General features: G+C 44.5%; 2 protein-coding genes across 2 annotated transcripts in view; both read left to right on the plus strand.

The window, feature by feature from the left end:
* The window catches only part of FNDC1 (fibronectin type III domain containing 1), a 274,542-nt gene that overhangs the window by 140,255 nt on the left and 108,623 nt on the right, over nucleotides 1–25,664 (plus strand). Inside the window, exons 6-7 of the mRNA XM_068232055.1 lie at nucleotides 5,004–5,111; nucleotides 16,183–16,371. Coding sequence (XP_068088156.1) covers nucleotides 5,004–5,111; nucleotides 16,183–16,371 — 297 coding nt within the window. The remainder of the gene's footprint in view (nucleotides 1–5,003; nucleotides 5,112–16,182; nucleotides 16,372–25,664) is intronic.
* The window catches only part of TTLL2 (tubulin tyrosine ligase like 2), a 688,842-nt gene that overhangs the window by 37,781 nt on the left and 625,397 nt on the right, over nucleotides 1–25,664 (plus strand). The gene's annotated exons all lie outside the window — the stretch shown is intronic.

Consider the following 25,664-nt stretch of genomic DNA (forward strand, 5'->3'; position numbering starts at 1 on the left):
CTTCAGTATTGGAAAGACAACTGCTTGCTTGAAAGATTAGGATTAGGAAAAAGTTCTAGTGGGGAGGGAAAGTTTGAACAATTCAGCAAAGAGGCTAGTGTGGTGAGTGGATATGAATTGAGCCAGAGGAGACAGATGCACTGCTATGGAGAAAAAAATGTAATGCATAGCAACGCATTAAAATGCTTTACGTGTAAAAGGGCCCTTAGAGCAACATGTGGCAGTATCAATATTTTTCAAAGCCAAGAATACCTTATGGTTATATTGTTTGGCACATAGGTCAGGAGAGGAGGGGTTAGATAGGGTACAAGTGAATGAGATGAGATGGTCTGAGAATAGGATGTGGTTTAGGTTATGGAGGTCTTTGCCATGAAACTGGTCTAAGAGGGGTGAAAGAAGACATGGTGGAGAAAGATGTTGAAGAAGCCAGATTGAATTGTCAATATGTGTGAGTGAAAGAGTGGACTATATAAAGGGGAATAGGTGAGTGGGGCTGTGTATGATCTGTATTAGACCATAGCAGTTGGTGATATAGAGTGGCTTGGTTAAACGGGGGTTGCTATGGCTGTCCTATGCAGTCATCAAGGATTAGATTTGGGAGTTAATGGGGGATAATGCTTGAGAACCAAGAGACAAAGCAACTCATAACATGGGAGATAGAATGTAAAGGGTGAAAGCAAAAACAATGAGGGCAAGAGGATAGTGTGTACCCCAAATGAAGGGAATACAAGAGAGGAAGGGGTAGTGAGGACTCTGTAAGTGAAGTGAGGGGAGTGGAGGATACCCACACCACCACCTGTCCTGTTAGCAAGTCTAGATGTGTGAGTCAAGTACAAGCCTCTATAGGAAAGGGCAATAGCAAAAGTGGAATCGGAGGTTGGAAGTCAGGTTTCAGTGAGAGCCAAAGTAATAAAATAATTAAACAGAAAAATATTGTAGACAGAGATTAGTTTGTTGAAAACTAATTTGGTATTTTAAAAGGAGGAGAAGAGATTAGAAGTAGGAGTAAATGAATATGAGGCTAGATGGCTTGTGTTATTGGTGAAAAGGGAGGTAGAGAGAGAGCAGCTAGGAGAAGAATATGGTTTGGTAGAGATGTCATCAGTAAAAAGCAGAAGAAAGTGAAGGTCCAGCAGCAAAGGCAAAGACGGCAGGTAGGTGCAGGAGGCAGGTAAGACGTTAAGCTGGAAAGAGAGAAAGGACTAAGGCTCGGTTCCCACTTGCGCTGGATCAGGTGCGGCCAGCAGGAGCAGACGGTGTAGTGTTCACTCCGATGGTACACTGTGGTCTGGCTGGAGCCTAGGGGCAAATGCGTTACCACCATATGCTTTATGGGACCACCTATGCTTTTCCAGGATTGTGGTACACTGTACAGAAGTGCCGTTCACTTACCACAACGGATCTCATAGATCCATTTGAGAGTGATAAGTGTGCACAACTCCTATATATAAAATAGGAACTGTTCACTGTCATTAAAGCGATTAGCGAAGAGCCGAAGAAAAATGTCCGTTCTCTGCTCAAGTGGGAACACAGCCTCAATGCATAAACAGAGCATACACTGTAGCAGTCAGTTGTGCTAATGTTTCACAGAAGCCTGGTAAGCAAATAGCAGCAGTGGTGTAACAGTTGTCCAATGCGATTGCAGACTTCATAAAGGTGTGTAGTATAGAGTTCCTGAAAATCGGGTCTGCCTTCTTATACTTTATTCATGCTTAAAGTGGATCTGAGGTGAACTCTTACTCATTGCATAATTGTGTTCCTTTCCTATTGTTTATAGGGCATTCCTCATTCCAAACACTTTTTTTTTTAATACTCTAATTCCCAATAAACTAAATAAACCACGCCCACAGGTTTTCAGAGAGCCTTGGCAGTAGCAAGGGCTCATGGGAGCTCAGTCTGGGCAGGAGGAGGAGGAGGTGTTACTAGCCATTGATTTCAGAGGCAGAGGGGAGGAGGGAGGAGGGGGATTAGGTTTTTTTCCCAGTCTGAGTGCTGATGGTGTAGATAAGCCTGCCTCTGTGTAATGTTTACAAACAACATGGCTGCTGTCATTGTATCACAGGAAATGTAGTAGATATGCACTCCTTGTCCTAAGATATCTGGTGACATGTCCAGGCTGGAGGAACACCACTCCTGTAGCAATGAAGAAGATCAGCCAGCACCGTCAGATATAATGCTCTTTCAGATAATTTATTTAGGCTCTGTTATCATAACAGCACGACGTTTCGGAGTAGCAATTCCTTTATCAAGTAAATGACAGGTATGACAGATCATATACAAACACTCTGCTTTATATACCCACCATCCCTTTAAATCAGCCAATAGGCTTCTTACTAACTAACCCCCAATCACAATCACTGCTATTACGCGGACCTGATGGGGAACAGTTTCATATTGGGTGAGCCAATCACCCTTGTGGCCAAGCATCACATGGTCGGAGGAGGACCAGGAGTGGGCGCCTCCGCTCGTCATAGCGGAACACGCCCCCCCCCCCGGCGCCCGTCAAGTCCACGTCTCCACCTTCAGGTACACGGACCTGATGGGAGACAGGGCTAAGATGCGTCACCACTGGCGCTTTGCCAGTGGGTGTGAGATGTCCCGCAAGCCCTCCCACCAGAGGAGCGTCCACTTGTGGTCAGGACCAACCACTGCCCTCCAGTTCGACCCTTGATGAATTTATTAATGAAGTTCATGTTCAGTGTGGAGCTATTTGGTTGACGTCGCATTGCGACCAGAAACAGATTAACTATTTAGATACTATGGTATTGCTACGAGATGGTAAATTGAGTACTGATTTATATATTAAACCCACTGACCGCAATGCGATTTTGGCTTACAATAGCTTCCACCCACTGAACACTATACCGTCGATTCCTAAAAGCCAATTTCAGAGAGTTGATCGTATAGTGAGTGATGAGGAGATGGGACTGAGGAGGTATGAGGAAATGACGAAGAAATTTCTAGAAAGACAGTATCCTTTAGTGGAAAAGGCACAACAGGAGGTAGTGGAGCGTAGAGGGACTCGACGGTCGAGGGGTGGGAACCGCGCCAGTAGAATACCATTTGTATCCCAATGTATACAGTAATAATATTGGTAAGATTATAAAAAAAAACATTGGACCATGCTGGCTCGATCCTTTCCCTCGATAGCTGAGTTCCAAAACACTGCTATCATACAAGAGACCACCCACATTACGAGACCGCCTCACTCATGCTGAGATGAGGATACTCCTGAGACCACCAGAAAGTACAAGGAGAGGCGCTTACCCTTTCCTCAATTGTGTCCACTGTAACCTTATCACCAAGAGTCCTGTTGTCACACATCCATATACAGGCAAAAATTATGAAATTAAGGGGTGCCACACCTGTGACTCCAAGTATGTGGTATATGTATTGAAGTGCCCTTGTGGGCTTGCTTATGTGGGGCAGACCCCCACCAAGTTGAAGGTGCGTCTGTCCTCGCATAAGCATGCTATCCGCAAGAGATTAAAAGAACAGGCAGTGTCACATCATTTTGATGTGTTTAATCATAATATTAGTCAACTGAGGTGTCAGGTTATTGAGGCAGTACCTCCACTAAAGAGAGGAGGGGCTAGATATAAACAGTTACTGTTACGTGTAGCCTATTGGATTAGGACATTGGACACAATGGAACCACGGGGTATGAACAGAGAATATGATTTATTGCCTTTTCTTTGATGTATGTGTTCCACTAATTGTTTACTGCTTGCTTCTGTTTTGCTCTGCAGGGGATCGGTGGATGTGAAGAGGACCTCTTTATGCCGCCTGTCTTGATGCTGGCTATGCCATCCTTTGAACACTATATGTTCATTGAGCCATTGATGTCCCCGGGCTGCTGGCTGGGGGACTGTCTGTGACTGCCTGTCGCCCAGTGTGGGGTCTGCCTCTGATTGCGCTGCAGCGCTAGGTGGACGCCGGGTGGACGGCAGACGCGTTATAGATGCGTCTTGTGGTCGCCCGTTGTGTGCCTGCTCTGTGACGGGACTTGGAGGTTTGACCATGCGCGGGGCGCTGGGTGGTGCGGGGGGAAGACCACATGTCCCTCTACTGTCGGCGCCCCGTGGCCCGTGCGGGCACTACAACCATTTACAGAAGTGGACGCCGGCAGGTTCCCATGGTAGCGCGGATATGTGGAGGGCGGTGGTTGGTCCTGACCGCAAGTGGACGCTCCTCCAGCGGGCGGGCTTGCGGGACATCTCACACCCACTGGCAAAGCGCCAGTGGTGACGCATCTTAGCCCTGTCTCCCATCAGGTCCGTGTACATGAAGGTGGAGACGTGGACTTGACGGGCGGTGGGGGGGCATGTTCCGCTATGACGAGCGGAGGCGCCCACTCCTGGTCCTCCTCCCTCCTTCGACCATGTGATGCTTGGCCACAGGGGTGATTGGCTCACCCAATATGAAACTGTTCCCCATCAGGTCCGCGTAATAGCGGTGATTGTTATTGGGGGTTAGTTAGTAAGAAGCCTATTGGCTGATTTAAAGGGATGGTGGGTATATAAAGCAGAGTGTTGTATATGATCTGTCATACCTGTCATTTACTTGATAAAGGAGTTGTTACTCCGAAACGTCGTGCTGTTATGATGACAGAGCCTGAATAAATTATCTGAAAGAGCATTATATCTGACGGTGCCGGCTGATCTTCTTCATTGTATCACAGGAAGAAATAATCATTTTCTATTAAAGCTGTTTGCAGCTAGATTTGCTGTGTAAACTATCTAAACTTTAGATAAGATATATAGACAAGTTACTTGTTATGGTTAGTTTTTCATCTCGGATCCGCTTTAACTTAGACATCAGAAGTCAATAGTTAGGTCAGAAGAAAGTTGATTCTTAGCTCGCAATCCTTTGCTGGAAATCTTTGGAAGGTCTTTGCCAGAGGACCGCTGTATGAGCTTAATTATAATTTCAACTTGTAAATAAATAGTTTAATTACACCTCAGCGTTTCAATCATCCTAAATGATATGTTGTGTTTCTAAAGCTCCGACAACTGCTCCTGAGAACTTGTATGTGGAGCCACTAAATGGCAAAAGTACAGCTGTGCGTGTCACATGGGATGACCTTTCTGATTCTGCTGGCAAGATAAAAGGTAATTGTCATAGAAAACAGTGTCATACATAAGTTGGATTTCTTTGTTTTAAATTGCTGTCATAATTTGTAGAATGACAAGACAGATGATTTAACCACTTTGCACCTAGACCTGTTTTTCCTTTATAGACTAGACCAGTTTTGACGTTTTAGCTATGCCCCTATTTAATCAGCAGTAACTTTATCACTACGTATGAAACCTTAGTGAGTGGGGGCTCCCATATGCTGTGAATGCTCTCATAGGGAGACACTGAACTAGCAATTTGCCACGGAATATGTTGGCACTTTATATATCCATAATAATAATTTGCTGATTGGCAAATCACAGCACAATAGCTGCAGTAAACAAACACCACAATACATGTTCATATAACATTACTTCATATACTTTAGCACTTTAAATATACACTTCATAGGACATAAACAAATGTACGCATCACAATGCCACTATACATATGCACCACCATACCTCAACTTGGCAGTGACACAGACAGCAATTAAACCACTGAGGCCCAGTGGCGTATCTGGGTAATATAGAGCCTATGGCAAACACTGAAATTGCACCCCCCAGACAGAGTACCGTTTCCCCTCTAAAAACAGAGTCCTTTCTCTCATACATGTGTTACAGTTGCTTGTGTTTTTTGGCTTAGGATATTCCTAAAGTTACTTTTTTGAAAATCTCTTAAATATCCTATACAATATCCTATGCCCACTCTGTCCTGTTTTCGAACACTAAGCCAAGTGCTCTATATATATATATATATATATATATATATATATATATATATATATATATATATATATATATATATATATATATATATATATATATATAATATATATATATATATATATATATATGAACCACTTCACAACTGAGGGGTTTTACCCCTTTAGCACCAGAGCAATTTTCACCTTTCAGCGCTCCTTCCATTCATTTGTCTATAACTTTATAATTACTTATCACAATGAAATGAACTATATCTTGTTCTTTTCGCCACCAATTAGGCTTTCTTTAGGTGGGACATTATGCCAAGAATTATTTTATTCTAAATGTGTTTTAATGGGAAAATAGGAAAAAATGTGGGGAAAAATTATTATTTTGTTTTCAGCCTTTATAGTTTTTAAATAATGCATGCTACTGTAATTAAAACCCATGAAATTTAGTTGCCCTTTTGTCCCGGTTATAAAACCATTTAAATTATGTCCCTATCACAATGTTTGGCGCCAATATTTTATTTTGAAATAAAGGTGCATTTTTTTCAGTTTTGCGTCCATCCCTAAATAAAGTAACAGTGTTATACCCTCTTGACATAAATATTTAAAAAGTTCAGTCCCTAAGGTAACTATTTATGTATTTTTTTTAAATGTAATTTTTTTTTTTAATTACAAAAAAAAAATAAAAAATTGGGGAGTGTGGGAGGTAATGAGTTAATTTTTAGTGTACAACTACCAGTAATATATTTGTATATGAAAAATGCTTTAGGGTGTAGTTATACTATTTGGCCACAAGATGGCCACAGTAAGTTTTTGTTTATGCGACCTGCAAGCGTACAGGAAGTACGCTTGCAGGAAGTTCAGGGAGGCTGGGAAACGTTTTTTTTTCACAATGATCGCGCTGCTTCTCGTAGAAGCAGCTGATGATTGCAGGGGGCTTAGATCAACGAACGGGAAAGGTTTTTCCCGTTCATTGATCTCCGGGCGAGCAGGTGGCGGCGTGCACGAGTGTGGGGGCACGCGGACGAGCGAGCGGTAGCGCGGACAGCAGCGGGAGCGGCGAGAGGTGCGGATTTCTCCGTCCCTGGGGGTGAAAGGATGGAAAAAGGGACAGAGAAATCCGCACCGCTGGGGGTAAACTGGTTAAAGAGGAACTCCAGTGAAAATAATGTAGTAAAAAAAAGTGCTTCATTTTTACAATAATTATGTATAAATGATTTAGTCAGTGTTTGCTCATTGTAAAATCTTTCCTCTCCCAGATTCACATTCTGACATGTATTACATGGTGACATTGTTATTGTGGGCAAGTTATGTAGCTGTTTCTAGCTGCTCTGGCTGTTACAGACAGCTTTAAACAGCCATTTCCTGTCTGTGAACATTGTTACATTGTGGCAGTTTGCCCAGAGTACCGCGGTATTCAGAGCCTCTTGTGGGAGGGGTTTCAGCACAAAATTAGTCACACAGCGCCCCCTGATAGTCTGTTTGTGAAAATCATTCTATTTCTCATGTAAAAGGGGGTATCAGCTACTGATTGGGATAAAGTTCAATTCTTGGTTAGAGTTTCTCTTTAAGTAGCTATGTTCCCCAAATAGCAGAATATATCTGATTTGAGGTCTGAGTGATGGGGAGGCACGGGGCAGACATGGTGGTGCAGGACAGGAGCAGGAATATCACCCATGGTACTGTGGCACCCATGGCATGAGCCATGCCTGCACTCCTCTAGATATGCCTTTGCTAAGGCCTCATACACATCTTAACTCAGAAAGTCAATTTGCAATGTTAAATCTATGAAGTTCAGAGTACATGCGGTGCAATGCATTCCAATGGACTATAGTACTCCAAAGCACTTCGTGCAGTACGTTACCACATAACGTGTGTTAACAGAGGCAGTGAAACATACTTTTCATTGACTGTATGATTCAATGTATGCGACACAAGAGGCATAACATGCAGTGCGACTTTTTTTTATTCCTTTGCATTCCTGACTTTACAAGGAAAACAACACAACTCCCACTGTGAATGTAGCCGAACAATACAAGCCCTGGAAAAAATGGATTAGCAGGAGTCTCACTCCAGATGCTGCACACCAAAGATGTACATACAATGTCAATCTCATTACTTACATATATTCACATTAAAGGACAACTGTAGTGAGAGGTATGTGGAGGCTGCCATATTTATTTCCTTTTAAACAATAACAGTTGCCTGGCAGCCCTGATTATCTATATGGCTGCAGTAGCGTCTGAATCACCCCAGAAACAAGCATGCAGCTAATCTTGTCAGATCTGACAATAATGTCAGAAACCTTCCGTCCAATGCTTTAATTGCAAGTGCTGGCAGACAACATTCAGGGTACCGTAACACAAAGATACCTCGTCTGGTGATCCTCAATGGTGATGGTGCGGTGGAGGTGGGGGTGCCAGGGCACTAGGTGGGACTGGCGACGGACGTTTCGCGTCTATCCAGACGCTTGGTCACGCTGCGTACGCAGCGTGACCAAGCGTCTGGATAGACGCGAAACGGCCGTCGCCAGTCCCACCTAGTGCCCTGGCACCCCCACCTCCACCGCACCATCACCATTGAGGATCACCAGACGAGGTATCTTTGTGGTACGGTACCCTGAATGTTGTCTGCCAGCACTTGCAATTAAAGCATTGGACGGAAGGTGCCCGGAGTCTCTTTCTTTTATCTTCACCTCGGATAATAGTATTCAAGCTTCCTTCAACCAACCTCAGAGCACACGTCCCAGCAAGAGACAAGGGTTACCGCTGATGGTATGGTGAGATCAATTTTTGCTTTTTTTACCCACTGCTCGTGTACATTGAATAGGGAGTGCCACTCACATTTTGGGTCTTTCTCTACAGTAACAAAAATAATGTCAGAAACACCTGATCTGCTGCATGCTTATACAGGGTCTATGGCTAAATGTATTAGAGGCAGAGGATCAGCAGGATAGCCAGGCAACTGTTATTGCTTATAAGGAAATAAATATGTCAGCCCCTATTTACCTCTCGCTACATTGGTCCTTTAACCACTTACCGACCGCCTAACGCACAGAGGCGGCCGGGAAGTGGAGCCCTGAAGGACCGGCTCACCCACAGAGGCGGCGGTCCTTCTAAGGGCATAGGCGGAGCGATCGCGTCATCCGTGACGCGATCCTCCGCCGGCGCCTGTCACCGCTCGCCCGCCGCAACATCCCGCCGGCTATACGGAAGCGCCGGCGGGATGTTAACCCCGCGATCGCCGCATACAAAGTGTATAATACACTTTGTAATGTTTACAAAGTGTATTATACAGGCTGCCTCCTGCCCTGGTGGTCCCAGTGTCCGAGGGACCACCAGGGCAGGCTGCAGCCACCCTAGTCTGCACCCAAGCACACTGATTTCTCCCCCCCCTGCCCCAGATCGCCCACAGCACCCCTCAGACCCCCCCCCTGCCCACCCCCCAGACCCCTGTTTGCACCCAATCACCCCCCTAATCACCCATCAATCACTCCCTGTCACTATCTGTCAACGCTATTTTTTTTTTTATCTCCCCCCCTGCCCACTGCCCCCTCCTGATCACCCCCCACCCCTCAGATTCTCCCCAGACCCCCCCCCCCCCTGTGTACTGTATGCATCTATCCCCCCTGATCACCTGTCAATCACCTGTCAATCACCTGTCAATCACCTGTCAATCACCCATCAATCACCCCCTGTCACTGCCACCCATCAATCAGCCCCTAACCTGCCCCTTGCGGGCAATCTGATCACCCACCCACACCAATAGATCGCCCGCAGATCCGACATCAGATCACCACCCAAACGCAGTGTTTACATCTATTCTCTCCTCTAAACACCCACTAATTACCCATCAATCACCCATCAATCACCCCCTATCACCACCTGTCACTGTTACCCATCAGATCAGACCCTAATCTGCCCCTTGCGGGCACCCAATCACCCGCCTACACGCTCAGATTGCCCTCAGACCCCCCCTTGTCAATTCGCCAGTGCAATATTTACATCTGTTCTTCCCTGTAATAACCCACTGATCACCTGTCAATCACCTGTCAATCACCCATCAATCACCCCCTGTCACTGCCACCCATCAATCACCCCCTGTCACTGCCACCCATCAATCAGCCCCTAACCTGCCCCTTGCGGGCAATCTGATCACCCACCCACACCAATAGATCGCCCGCAGATCCGACATCAGATCACCACCCAAACGCAGTGTTTACATCTATTCTCTCCTCTAAACACCCACTAATTACCCATCAATCACCCCCTATCACCACCTGTCACTGTTACCCATCAGATCAGACCCTAATCTGCCCCTTGCGGGCACCCAATCACCCGCCTACACGCTCAGATTGCCCTCAGACCCCCCCTTATCAATTCGCCAGGGCATTATTTACATCTGTCCTTCCCTGTAATAACCCACTGATCACCTGTCAATCACCCATCAATCACCCCCTATCACTGCCACCCATCAATCAGCCCCTAACCTGCCCCACGCGGGCAATCTGATCACCCACCCAAACCAATAGATCGCCTGCAGATCCGACATCAGATCACCACCCAAGCGCAGTGTTTACATCTATTCTTTCCTCTAAACACCCACTAATTACCCATCAATCACCCATCAATCACCCCCTATCACCACCTGTCACTGTTACCCATCAGATCAGACCCTAATCTGCCCCTTTGCGGGCACCCAATCACCCGCCTACACGCTCAGATTGCCCTCAGACGCCCCCTTATCAATTCGCCAGTGCATTAGTTACATCTGTTCTTCCCTGTAATAACCCACTGATCACCTGTCAATCACCTGTCACTGCCACCCATCAATCACCCCCTGTCACTGCCACCCATCAATCACCCCCTGGCACTGCCACCCATCAATCACCCCCTGTCACTGTCACTCATCAATCAGCCCCTAACCTGCCCCTTGCGGGCAATCTGATCACCCACCCACACCAATAGTTCGCCCGCAGATCCGACGTCAGATCACCTCCCAAGGGCAGTGTTTATATCTGTTCTCTACCCTAAACACCCACTAATTACCCATCAATCACCCCCTGTCACTGCTACCTATCAGATTAGACCCCTATCTGCCCCTAGGGCACTCAATCACCCGCCCACACCCTCAGAATGCCCTCAGGCCCCAGCCCTGATCACCTCACCAGTGCATTGCTTGCATCTATTCCCCCCTCTAATCACACCTTGAGACACCCATCAATCACCTCCTGTCACCCCCTAGCACACCTACCCATCAGATTAGGCCCTAAACAAATGCCTCAAAATGACCTGTGATTAGGACGTTGGGCCCCTTAGCGCACCTAGGCTGCAAAAAAGTGTCACACATGTGGTATCGCCGTACTCAGGAGAAGTAGTATAATGTGTTTTGGGGTGTATTTTTACACATACCCATGCTGGGTGGGAGAAATCTCTCTGTAAATGGACAATTGTGTGTAAAAAAAATCAAACAATTGTCATTTACAGAGGTATTTCTCCCACCCAGCATGGGTATGTGTAAAAATACACCCCAAAACACATTATACTACATCTCCCGAGTACGGTGATACCACATGATTGGCACTTTTTTGCAGCCTAACTGCGCTAAGGGGCCCAAAGTCCAATGAGTACCTTTAGGATTTCACAGGTCATTTTTGTTTCAAGACTACTCCTCACGGTTTAGGGCCCCTAAAATGCCAGGGCAGTATAGGAACCCCACAAATGACCCCATTCTAGAAAGAAGACACCCAAACGTATTCCGTTAGGAGTATGGTGAGTTTATAGAAGATTTTATTTTTTGTCACAAATTAGCGGAAAATGACACTTTGTGAAAAAAAAACAATTAAAATCAATTTCCGCTAACTTGTGACAAAAAAATAAAAACTTCTATGAACTCACCATACTCCTAACGGAATACCTTGGGGTGTCTTCTTTCTAAAATGGGGTCATTAGTGGGGTTCCTATACTGCCCTGGCATTTTAGGGGCCCTAAACCGTGAGGAGTAGTCTTGAAACAAAAATGACCTGTGAAATCCTAAAGGTACTCATTGGACTTTGGGCCCTTTAGCGCAGTTAGGGTGCAAAAAAGTGCCACACATGTGGTATCGCCGTACTCGGGAGAAGTAGTACAATGTGTTTTGGGGTGTATTTTTACACATACCCATGCTGGGTGGGAGAAATACCGCTGTAAATGGACAATTGTGTGTAAAAAAATCAAAAGATTGTCATTTACAGAGGTGTTTCTCCCACCCAGCATGGGTATGTGTAAAAATACACCCCAAAACACATTGTACTACTTCTCCCGAGTACGGCGATACCACATGTGTGGCACTTTTTTGCACCCTAACTGCGCTAAAGGGCCCAAAGTCCAATGAGTACCTTTAGGATTTCACAGGTCATTTTGAGAAATTTCGTTTTTAAGACTACTCCTCACGGTTTAGGGCCCCTAAAATGCCAGGGCAGTATAGGAACCCCACTAATGACCCCATTTTAGAAAGAAGACACCCCAAGGTATTCCGTTAGTAGTATGGCGAGTTCATAGAAGATTTTATTTTTTGTCACAAGTTAGCGGAAATTGATTTTAATTGTGTTTTTTCACAAAGTGTCATTTTCCGCTAACTTGTGACAAAAAATAAAATCTTCTATGAACTCACCATACTCCTAACAGAATACCTTGGGGTGTCTTCTTTCTAAAATGGGGTCATTTGTGGGGTTCCTATACTGCCCTGGCATTTTAGGGGCCCTAAACCGTGAGGAGTAGTCTTGAAACGAAATTTCTCAAAATGACCTGTGAAATCCTAAAGGTACTCATTGGACTTTGGGCCCTTTAGCGCAGTTAGGGTGCAAAAAAGTGCCACACATGTGGTATCGCCGTACTCAGGAGAAGTAGTATAATGTGTTCCCCGCCCACACCCTCAGATCGCCCTCAGACCCCCCTGATCACCTCCCCAGTGCACTACTTACATCTGTTTTCCCCTCTAATCACCCATTGATCACCCATCATTCACCCCCTGTCACCACCTGTCACTGCTACCCATCAGATCAGACCCTAATCTGCCCCTTGCGGGTACCCAGTTACCCGCCCACATCCTCAGATCGCCCTCAGACCCCCCCCCCCCCCCCCGATCACCTCCCCAGTGCATTGCTTGCATCTATTCTCCCCTCAAATCACCCCCTGAGACACCCATCAATCACCTCCTGTCACCAACTGTCAACCCCTAGCACTCCTATCCATCAGATCAGGCCCTAATCTGCCTGTGGGCTTCTGATCACCCGGCCAAACCCTCACCTGCCCCACCGCAGTGACAGAATTTTTTAGACATGTAGCACAATAAATTTGGTCAAAAATGTATATAGACATTTTACTTTATTTGAAAAATGTCAGCACAGAAAGTTAAAAAAAAATCTTTTTTTTTTGACAAAATGCATGTCTTTTTTGATGAATATAATAAAAACTTAAAATCACAGCAACAATCAAATAGCCTGTATTAGTGACAAGAAAAAGAGGTAAAAAATTATTTAGGTGGTAGATTGTATGGCCGAGCAATAAACCGTTAAAGCTGCAGTGGTCTGAATGCAAAAAAAAAGTGTCTGGTCCTTAAGGGGGGTTTCAAGACTGCAGTCCTTAAGTGGTTAAATACTATGAACAGATTGTGCAGGTAAACTCTCATAGTACATGGAACTGCTGAATTGAAGGTGTGTGCCAGGCTTTAGTCATGGACATGCAAGTGCCCAACGGGCACAAATGTACTAGTACATACGGTATGTACAAAAATAATGAGATAAAATACATATATAAAAAAATAAATTAGACCTTATCCCTGGTAGTCTAGTGGTCGTCCTCCACCCCTACCACCTCCCTTGCAGAGATTGACAGCAAGATGGTAACATGACTGTGTACGTATCTAACTTCTTTTACCCGGCCTCTAGTGTCTACATGTACTGGTCCCAGCTGGATGATGTTATCAAGCCGAGACCCGATACAGGCTGACACAGGAGACCAGTGTTGGACTTGTTATACACCGTGGCTAGTGCCCCAATTGCTTCCTGCTGCAGTTAGCACAGGCACTGTGCTGATCAGCATAGCAGACTTACAATCCCGTTCGTCTGCTACAACAGATGGCAGAGAAGCCATGATTGTACTGTAGCATGGGCACAAATTTATCGACAAATATCGACGTACTTAAAAAAAAAATCACTTCTATAGTATGTGCAATAAGTGAACTCCATGTAGTGCAGAGCTTTCTTTAATGTGATAAATTAATTGCAGGTTTATGTTAGTGCAAAATAATATAACATACTTTGTAATATAATAGAGGATCGTTTTAAGTACATAGTGACTAAATAGAAACTCTTATCAGACGTGTTATATAAACAGAGACAGCAATCTCTTTGGCCTTTTTTGCAGAGGGATTTTGCTGACCACTTCCCACTTTTTATGACCTGCTCGGGCCACCCTGCTGGTTCCTTCTATGAATAATAATTTAACTATTTGTTTGGAATATCTTAGAGATGAGTAATTTAGCTTCCATATTTCTACATATTTCACATCAAGTAAAACTCTGAAGCATGCAACAAGAAACTGAGGAATTTTTTTATTTAGCATAACGTTCTTTGTTTATATTTCAATTTGTAATACATATTCAACCTCTCCTAACATGCTTTGCTGATTGCTGGGTTTGCATAAATGGTGCTCCGGGCATTATGTCCACATCTCAAATTTCATAGTCTCCTACATACATTGTACTGACCCTAAATATAGATAATTCTCTTTTATATCCAGATTTGTAAGCCTACAATTGGCTAGGTACACTAACACACTGGAAATTAAATTGTTCCTCCCATTTTGTATGGTATACACATGTAAAACAATGTAAACTATATGGTTCCAAATGGTGTGCATTACTTTAATATTTAACAATTGAACATGCATTGCACGGTGAAAGAAAATACTCTATATTCTAAAAAGGTCATTGCATACAAATATGGACGGTGTAAAGTGAATGAGAAGTAAAAATCAGTACCATGAACTGATGATATGATGATAATGTTATTGGATATTACGTACAGTAAAAATTTTTCAGTAGTTCTCGAGACAGAAAAAATATGACAGAATTTGTCATATTAAACCTCCAAGAAGCAAGCCTGAAAAGTCATAAAGGAGGACCTACCTTCTGGCATTGGGAAACTTCCTCCTGACACTCTTAGTAACAATGATAAATTGCAGACATTTCTCCAAAGTGTGTCTCAGGACCAAAAATGTATTTTGTCATGCAGTTTTCCCTGAATTTTGCTTCAGCGTTGCGGTGCGCCCGCCACATCACTAAAAGCAGGCTTTCAGGGAATACCACTTTACTATGTGGTATTGCCCTTCTGGCATCCGGCCAAACAGTAAGTAATGCACTCTTGCGGACACTTCCTGCTTCAGGTATGCAGAAGTGCATAGAAGCATATTGAAAAAATACGCTTCCACACATGCGCATTGCAATGTCGTCGCACCGCCTCCGGCCAACATTTTTAAAATACCTGTGTCACCATAGACTTACATGACTTCCGGTCTGACACAAGTCAATGCGCATCGCAATGTCGTCGCACCTCCTCTGGCAACATTTTTAAATACCTGTGTCACCATAGACTTACATGACTTCCGGTCCGACACAAGTCAATGCAGATACGAGCGCTAACGTAGTTATGGAAGCGCGTCACACCATCACAGTGTGAAAGGGCCCTCAAGGTAACTGAAGGTAACCTGTAATCCTCATATGTTGTGCAACATGTTTATATTTATTATTATTGATTTATAAAGGGCCAACATATTCCGTGGCGCTGTACAAAGTAAGAAACAAACATGGGGTACAAAATAATACAGAGAATGATATATACCAATATACAAAATACAGAGTTGGTACAAAATCCAAAATCAGTACAAAGTACAGAATCAGTAATATGAGTGACAGAATTCATAGGAATAAAAATAAATGTGTAGCAAAATCCAAAACATAAAGGGTGAGAGAGCCCTGCCCTTGCGGGCTTACAATCCCAAGGAATGGGGGGGGGGGGACAAGAGGTGGGGTAGTATACAATATTCATACCTAGAGGCAGTGTGTTTTAGGTTATCTGGAAGTACAACTTGGCCAGAGGTCAGACTCAGAAGGTGAACTGGCCTAAGGTAGAGTGTATGCTTGAAGGAAAAAGTGAGTTTTGTGTATGTCTTTTTATCATTTAGTTCCGTTTTTTTAAGTACTTTATAAGTTTGAAGATAACCAAGATTTGTATTGTTATAAAACTATGTACCTGAACAACTTAATGTTGCAAACTTGGCTGCTATGATTCATTACCATTTACTTAACCATTACAGAATACATTGTCTCATATGCGCCTGCTGCAAAGCCATTTGGAGGCAGATCTATTACCTATTCAGGAAGGACTTCAACAGCTACCGTTGATGGTCTACAGCCCGGTGAACGGTACATTTTCAAAATCCGGGCAGCCAACAGGAGAGGGCAAGGCCCTCAGTCTAAAGCTTTTACAGTTACTATGCCAGAGGGTAAGTATGTCCTTTTTAATAGACTTACACAAATGTTTTTAATATAATTCCATCCCTTTTTTCGTCTTCTGCCACTGCCAGAAATGTTCTACAGAGGGATGCTTAGTAGACATAATAGTAAATTTTATTGCTCATAAAATAAACTTCAATTAACACATGTTTAATAAGAAGTAATATTAACTTTAAAGCTAATTATATACTATTCAAGTTCTTTTTGTGCTAGTGTCTAGAAAACAAGTTTTCAGCTTCTGGTGGGTTAGAATTAACTTTTATAGATTTATATCCAGGAAGTGTGTAAATTATACGGTAACATAAAAAAGTTTGGGAACCCCCCTCAGCCTGCATAATAATTTACTCTACTGTAAACAAAAATGATGACAGTGGTATGTATGTAATATCCTAGGAACATCTAAGTACCATGAGTGTAACGATTGTGGGATATCTCCGTGGTCAGCGCACAAGATGTGCGCTGACACTGCGGAAGTCCTCCACAAGCGTGTCAAAATAATAGAACCCAGCTTTTGGTGCAAGCACCAGTAGAGGGGCATTCCCACCGGCAGATGGAGCTGTGGAGTGCAGAGGAATAAACCCTCTGCACTGCCACAGATGTCAGGTGGAAATTGTACGAAAAGAAGCAACACAGGGCAAGATAGCCCCTAAAGAGAGAGAGCACAGAGACAGAATCAATGTGTGTCCACCAAACTAGTCGCCACCCAGCGACGGTGAACACACAACGGCGGAAACAAAGTGGGAACGCAATCGCAAGAATGGCGATTGCCAAATAGTGACACCACACTGAGCAGGACAGAGCACGTGAGTAGCAAAGGCACAGCAAACAACAATCAGAGGATAAAGAAAATAACAAACGCTAGCTAAACGCGAACACCGCACTCATTCGCGCCCAGTGATAAGCGTGCCACCCTAACTAGCCACAAGTAACACAAATGAGCACAAACAGACAAGACAGACAAATGAGGTAGCCAGTAGCAACCGCTGCTCCAGCTTACACTCCAGGAACTCAGATCAGAAGGATCCACAGCCGCTACCGCTAGAGGCTAGTGCGATCCAAACAAGACAGACAGATGAGGTAGCCAGTAGCAACCGCTGCTCCAGCTTTCACTCCAGGAACTCAGATCAGAAGGATCCACAGCCGCTACCGCTAGAGGCTAGTGCGATCCAAACAAGACAGAGTGATTCGCTATCAACCGCCGCTGGCGACAGCGCAATCGCGACAGACAAGACAGGACAGAATAGGCAGTACAAATTATACACAAACTGACTGCACTAACTAGGATTACAAGGAGCACTCCCCAAGAATTAACTATACTAAGATAGCAGTGGCTGACACTCCAGGTGAGTCCAGCAGGAACAAACCTCTATGAGCAGCAAAGGATTCTGGGATCACATGGTATTTATACTGCAAGCCTTCAAAGGATGCAGCCAGGCCGTTTGCATGACAAGTGTATGCAAATTGCTCAGCAGCAGAACAGGTCTGTAACTTGCAAAGCAGAGGCAGGTCTCTTTTCCGGAGACCTGCAGCCCTCAGACTTAAGGAATGGACAAACAGCCGTCTGCCCGTGCAGACAGCTGAGCAGATCGTTACAATGAGGTTTTCTGAATAAATATTTTTAGAGAAGCAGCATGTTGTAGTTGTAGGACATTAAATCAAATGGGAAAAACTGTCTGTGCAAACATTTGGGTACCTTTATAATTTTGCTGATTTGAAAGTATGTAATTATTTAATACTGGTTACTTGGCAGTGGGCACACCAAATTTTTTGGATTAGTTCATTTAGACTTAAACGTCATAGACAGGTGTGTCCAATCGTGAGAAAAGATATTTAAGGTGGCCAATGGCAAGTTGTGCTTTTCTTTGACTCTCCTCTGAAGAGTGACCGCATGGGATCCTCAAAGCAACTCTCCAAAGATCTGAAAACAAAAATTGTGCAGTATCTTAGTTTATGGGAAGGCTACAAAAATCTATCTTAGTGGTATAAACTGTCAATTGTAATGAATGTAATCAGGAAAGGAAGGCGAGAGGCACACTTGCTTTAGAACTCAGGTCTGGCAAGCCAAGAAAAATACAGGAGTGGCTTAACCATCTTAGCGGTATGGACGAGCTCATCTCGTCCATCACCGCCGGTGGCTGCCGCTCAGGCCCTGCTGGGCCGATTTTGTTGAAATAAAAAGCAGCACACGCAGCCGGCACTTTGCCAGCCACGTGTGCTGCCTGATCGCCGCCGCTCTTCGGCGATCCACCGCTAGCAGCGGCGAAAGAGGGTCCCCCCAGCCGCCTGAGCCCTGCGCAGCCGGAACAAATAGTTCCGGCCAGCGCTAAGGGCTGGATCGGAGGTGGCTGACGTCAGGACGTCGGCTGACGTCCATGACGTCACTCCGCTCGTCGCCATGGCGACGAAGTAAGCAAAACACGGAAGGCCGCTCATTGCGGCCTTCCGTGTTACTTCTGGCCGCCGGAGGCGATCAGAAGAACGCCTCCGGAGCGCCCTCTAGTGGGCTTTCATGCAGCCAACTTTTAGTTGGCTGCATGAAATCGTTTTTTTTTTATTTAAAAAAAACCCTCCCGCAGCCGCCCTGGCGATCTTAATAGAACACCAGGGTGGTTAAGCGGAGGATTGTTAGAATGGTTACAGACAAACCTCAGATCACTTTCACAGACCAGCAAGAACTTCTTGATGCAGATGGTGTATCTGTACATTGTTTAACAATTTAGCGGAATTTGCACAAAGAGCATCGGTATGGCAGGGTAATAAGAAAGAAGCTCTATTTGCATTCATGATACATAGATTCTTGTGTCATGTAAAAGCTTATTTAGAAAAGCCAGATTCATTTTTCACTGACGAGACACAATTGAGTTATTTAGTCATAACAAAAAGTACTTTGCATGGTGGTAGAACACCATATTACAAGACAAAGACCTGCTACCTACTGTCAATTTTGATGGAGATTCCATGATATTGTGGGGACTGTCTAGTTCAGGGCCTGGTGCCCTGGCAGAAGTCAAGGGTCTCAATAATTCAACCCAATATTAACAAATGTTTAAGCAGTCACAAAGTTGAAGTTATGCAGGGGTTGAATATTCCAACAAGAAAATTACCTAAAACACAGGTTGAAATCTACACAGGCATTCATGCAGAGGGAGAAGTACAACGTTCAATCAAACATCAAATCTATGAGATGATTTGAAGTAGGCTGTCCAGACACTGTTATATTTGCAAAAGGAGTTTCAACCAAGTATTGATTTCATATACTGTGTCTGTTGGGGTGACTACATTTATGCACCTTTCTAATTTTGTTATGATCGATACCGCTTACTATTTCCTGTTAATCCAATAAATTGAATTTCACTGCAGAAATACTGTTGCTATATGGCATTACATATTAAAATGAAGTTGCTACTTTGAAATCTCAGCCAATGATACACAAAAAATAAAATACTTAAGGGGTTCCCACACTTTTTAATATGATTGTACATAAATTCAAACACCTACTGTGGACATTTTTTTTGTTACAGCTGGCTATCGTACCAGTATAGAAAAGTACAGCTTCTTCCTTTAAAAACATTTTCACTGGTAGGCCAACCTTCAATTTTGTGGGAAAATTATTATTAATATTATTATTACTGGTATTAAGAAACATCATAATGTATTTTATTCAGATACCTCTGCTGTCTGGTGCATGTGTATTCAGCAAACTATGTTTGGCCTAGAAGAACATGCAAATACACAGATACAAATGCTCCCCTGAAGACCACCACTGCAACCCGGGACCCTTGGAAAGATCATAACCATACTTTCCTTCGCGCAGGGCTGGATTGGTACTTTTTACTGCTCAAAGCCCACTATCACTTGCCTCCTCCGACCAATAGCATCCCACTCTACATGTAGCCTGATGCCTCCCCCTGGTATAAAAAGCCTAATTCCCCCCCCCTACAGAATAGGTAACCAAATAGCCCCCCCCTTTCAGTACAGGTAGACAGATGCCCCTTTACCTCTTAGTATAGGTAGCCCAATGCCCCTCTTCCCCTTAGTATAGGCAGTCAGATAACAGCCCCCTTGTATAGGTAGTCAGATGACCCCCCTTCAGTCTAGGTAGTCAGATGTACCCATTACCCCGCCCCCTCCCCCCTTTCTTAGAATAGGTAGCCACCTAGCTGGATGGCTGCGCTGGCATGCAGGTTTTCCTCTCCTTGCTCCAACTTGAAAACTTTCAATCGAATTTCCATCTGTCTTGTAACTTCTAGGTCTGATGCAGCCATCTGGATCTGCTGCCTGTCCTCACTGGGGGGTCATACGGCCGGCTGATCTCAAACCATTTACCCCCATACCTCCTGTCTAGAACATTGAAGATGCTTTCCCCTTGGGTGCCCCCTGCAGGCATCCTTACAGTACAGGAAGAGTCCAGCTTGGGGCTGGATTGATAGGGCCGGGATGTATTAGGGTAGGGTGTACATGACTGGCAGTGAGTAGATTAGGGTAGCTACATTGGCACGTGTAAATTTGGCTGGCACAGACTTGGAGTGGAGATGGTAGAATTAGCTGCTGGTGGCAATGATGCCAGGTAGGTGGCATTTGGCCTCTGGCAATGATGATGTAGTACTTGCTTGTGTATGAGATCTCTCAGTAGGCCGTACTGAAGAATTGATGCCCTGCAGAGCTGTGCCAGTCTCCCCAGTACCCATCTCCACACTGTCCTCCGCACCAGCCAACATCCTGTCAGGGGTAGGAGGCGACGGGGTGATGTCCTCTGGAGCCTGTCTGAGCAACTCCTGTGGAAGCGCTCTGGATTGACTCTCAGCCTGGCAGAGCATTGCAAAAAACCAATGGGTCTCCCTCTGCCGTCCTAGTAATGTCACTTCCTTTATTTGAAGTATATAGCATAGTCACCACCCATCACTCTCCTCTCTCGTCCATGTGAGCCACTGCTGATCTGGAGGTCTGAGTGTGCGGGCCGCCAGCGGAAATAGAGGCATGGCGGTGCAGAGGTAGACCCGCACTGTGTGATGAGTGGATGGGTCACAGCCAGCGGAGATTGGTGTGTTCGGGTGGGCAGGAAAGCAGAGAGAAAGGGTAAGTGCTAGGGCATGACCAGGCTCCACAGTGCCCAATTCATACAATACAAGTGCTGGTTTGATCCCACAAGTGATAGTAGTCAGCAGCCAGGGGATCCCAATCCACAATGGTAAAACGCCATAGGTTAATATTTCTTGGCACTATCCTTAATTCCCATACGCTGTGCAACCTGCAGACACCCAGTGCACAAGATTGGGGACAAGTGGCCATCACCATCCTCTATAATAAAACCCCATTGTCTCTGCATCCCATCCCTGCACTTCCTGTGTGTGTGTGTGTCCTCTGTTTTGCACTACTGCACATGTGCAGGGGGGGATGCAGAGACTGAGGAGAGCTGAAGGAGGACGGAGCAGGAAGGGGCAGGCGTGTGGCGTGTGCGGCGGGCACGTGCGCGCAGTGACTGTGTGGCGGTGGCGGCGGTCACGGGAGGATAAGAGGGAAGGAAGGAGAGGAGAGGGAGGCGGGGTTTAAACACAGACCTACAGCCAGTTTTTAAATGGGCTTAGGTCTACTAGTAAAACATAGCATTGTGGGTCCATGCACACTGGATCCTGTTGCATAAAACCACATTGATGTTAAAGCACTAGTCACCAATATTGCACTTAATACAGTGGGTTGCAAAAGTATTCGGCCCCCTTGAATTTTTCCACATTTTGTCACATTACTGCCACAAACATGCATCAATTTTATTGGAATTCCACATGAAAGACCAATACAAAGTGGTGTACACGTGAGAAGTGGATCGAAAATCATACATCATTCCAAACATTTTTTACAAATAAATAACTGCAAAGTGGGGTGTGCGTAATTATTCGGCCCTCTTTGATTTGAGTGCAGTCAGTTGCCTATAGACATTGCCTGATGAGTGCTAATGACTAAATAGAGTGCACCTGTGTGTAATTTAATGTCAGTACAAATACAGCTGCTCTGTGAGGGCCTCAGAGGTTGTCTAAGAGAATATTGGGAGCAACAACACCGTGAAGTCCAAAGAACACACAAGACAGGTCAGGGATCAAGTTATTGAGAAATTTAAAACAGGCTTAGGCTACAAAAAGATTTCCAAAGCCTTGAACATCCCATGATGGTGGCAGTAATATGACAAAATGTGGAAAACTTCAAGGGGGCCGAATACTTTTGCAACCCACTGTACCAATAAAGTGCTCAGTGCGTATGCATATTATTAGTAAGTGGATACAAATAGAGCCCATTCTCTTTCCAACTAGGTTTTGGCCTTCCACCATCATCGGCAGGGCCGGCGCTACCATTAAGGCAAAGGAGGCAGCTGCCCCAGGGCCCCAGAGCTTGTAGGGGCCCCCAGTGGCTACAAGAGGAAAAAAACATTTTCAAATCGGCCTTATAGTTTTTGAGAAAATCGATTTTAAAGTTTCAAAGGAAAAAAAAATACACATTTAAAAACCTGCCGACTTTAATGGTTAATAGCAAATCCACCTTAAATGCTAGAAACCCTAAATTTGCAGGATATGTTAAGGAGATCATTAGGAATAAGAGGAAAAAACAATTTTTCAAAAAGACCTTAGTAGCAAACCTAACGGTAGTGTAATTTTACATGCATCAAACGAAAGCGCAATAAATTTCCTAGACGGGGTTTCCAGGGGGTCTATACGCAGCTGCAGCACTTTGGCCAGGGATCGCTATACATCCGCAATATGGCTGTATGAAGATCCCTGGCATTTTTTCCTATTTTCCCAATTTTTTTTTTTATGTTTAGAGTGTGGGATTTTTTTTTAAAACAAAATTATGTGGGGTCCCCCCTCCTGAAACTTTTTAACCCCTTGTCCCCCATGCAGGCTGGGGTAGCCAGAATGTGGAGCTGTTATACCAGCTGCAAAAAAGGTCCCCTAATGCCGATTTTTGTTCCGGGGTATATGTTGGGGGGGCCCCCCAGGTTTATTTTGCCCTGGGGCCCCATTGTTGCTTAAACCGGCCCTGGTCATCGGGGACCAGTGTGCATGGACCCACGATTTTAGGTTTTATGTTGATGGTCACTTGCCCCCAAACTTGAGCACTGGATGTCTGCAGGCTGCACAGAGTATGGGAATTAAAGTGATAACACAGAGGAATATTAACCTATGATAACCTTTCCAACAAACTCTTGTGGGATATGGTCTGAGGGTCCATGTGTGGCAACTTTGGGGGAAAAGAGGACATGGGAAGCCTCTGTAGGATCCCGAGGCTTCCCTCTTCATAGGTAAGTAGCTAAGTTTGTTCACCTTGGGTACATTTAACTGTTCCTTTTTCTCTGTTTTTGAAACATTGGCTATCTAAGTACAATATCTAGATTGATTGCTTATTATTTGTGTCGCTGTTAAGATTTGTCACGAACATCAGTTATTTGGGTTTGAAAAGTCAGAACTGATTAACTGCGATGTACACAGAAAAGTTTAGTAGCTCATCCCATAATGTCAGAGTAGCAGACAAGTAGCAGTCGGTAATCAGTAGGGGACTCTGCTAACAATGTTTAAGGTGCCAGGTGACTAACTGAACAATCTCTCAAACTGTGGAGCACCGTGTTCTAACATTTATTTTTTTTTGCTACAGTAGATCTTCTGTGAGATCAGAGAACATGGGCTAACCTTCACTGCTCATGCACATTATTGAGCCTTAGATGTCCATGATCCTATTTCTTGTTTAGCAGTTGTTCTTTTTCAAACCACTTTGAATGCCAAGACCACAACACAACACCTGCTGTTTTAGAGATACTCTGACACAGTCACCTATCTATTCTGCCCTTGTTTAAGTTACTCATCCCCTTTGCATGTCCAATTTTCCTTCTTCTATCATACTACTCTCAAGAACTGAGGCTTTATCTGCTGCCTCTTATAGCCCAACCTATAAAAGCTGCAAGTTGTTCAATGCTATTCACTTTACCTGAAGGTGTTTTTAACCTCTTAAAGTGTAACTTTCGGGCATACAATAAAAAATCAATTATTTTTTTTATTTGGTAAACAAGTAATAAGGATGCTAACCAGGTAATCCAAAAGTTAAAATCACTATTACTTTTCTTGTTGATAAATGATCATTCCCCAGTTTACCTGACTCTTATTTGGTACACACACAATTTGGTACGCAAAAAGGAAGTCGCAGGGTATGCTGGGTTGTCCTTATTTTGCTTCTCTTCTTCCCACTCAGACTTAACTAATGCAGCCTGATTGGCCGAAGCCTCTCTCCCTCCTGTTTTCCCCTCCTACCCCTCTGTTCCTGTCTGATTGGCCAGTATTTCTCATGCTGAGACAATGCACTTTCTATAGCAATGCATACACAATCAGGCAGAGGAGAGTAAGGGAGTAAATTACATCAGGATTGGCTTCAAAATAGCCACACTTAAAATGGGAAATGCTAAGAAGGATTTTCTCTTTTTTTTTACTGTAGAAAAATCACTAAAATCAAACCGTGGACAGTGCAATACATATGGTATGTAAGTAGAGCAAATATTTATCTACTTATATATGTGTTTTTCTTTTCTGAGATAGTATGGCTGGCAGCTCTTCTTTAAAGAGACTCTGAAGTCTCCCTTTTTCCCTTCTTTTGTTTAACATTCCTCTTCAGCTTTAATGCCAGAGTGAAATCGCCGCATCCCCGCGGCAGAGGAGTGATTTATTACTTAGAATACAACCTGCAAAGTGCTACGACTTTGCAGGTCGCAGATCATGCTGCCCTGACACGCAGGGCTTCTCTTCCCGGAGAGGCTGAACTATGAGCTGTAGCTCAGCCTCTCCGCAATCAATCTCTGCCTCCTCCCCGCCCCTCTCAGTGAAAGAAGACTGAGAGGGGCGGGGAGAGGTGACGATCCGCAGAGATTGACTGCAGAGGAGGCAGAGCTACAGCTGATTGAGGAAGTGAAGCCCTGCGAGACCCTGGGGCTTTACAGGGCTTATCTCTAGTAATAAATCACTCCTCTGCCGCGGGAATGCAGCGATTTCACTCTGGCATTAAAGCTGAAGAGGAATGTTAAACAAAAGAAGGGAAAAAAAGAGACTTCAGAGTCTCTTTAAGGACCATAGGCTTACACCCTCCCTAGTGACCAGGCTATTTTTTACGATTCAGTGCTCTTCAGCTTTAAAAGTTCGTTGCAGAGCCATACAATGTAGTACACAAATTAATCACCCTTTTCTGCCCACCAACAGAGCTTTGTGTTAGTGAGCTCTGATCGCTGCTGCAGGCTTCATGGGGGGAGCTGCCTTAA

This window comes from Hyperolius riggenbachi, chromosome 4 (assembly GCF_040937935.1).
Source record: "Hyperolius riggenbachi isolate aHypRig1 chromosome 4, aHypRig1.pri, whole genome shotgun sequence".
Taxonomy (NCBI): Eukaryota; Metazoa; Chordata; class Amphibia; order Anura; family Hyperoliidae; genus Hyperolius; species Hyperolius riggenbachi.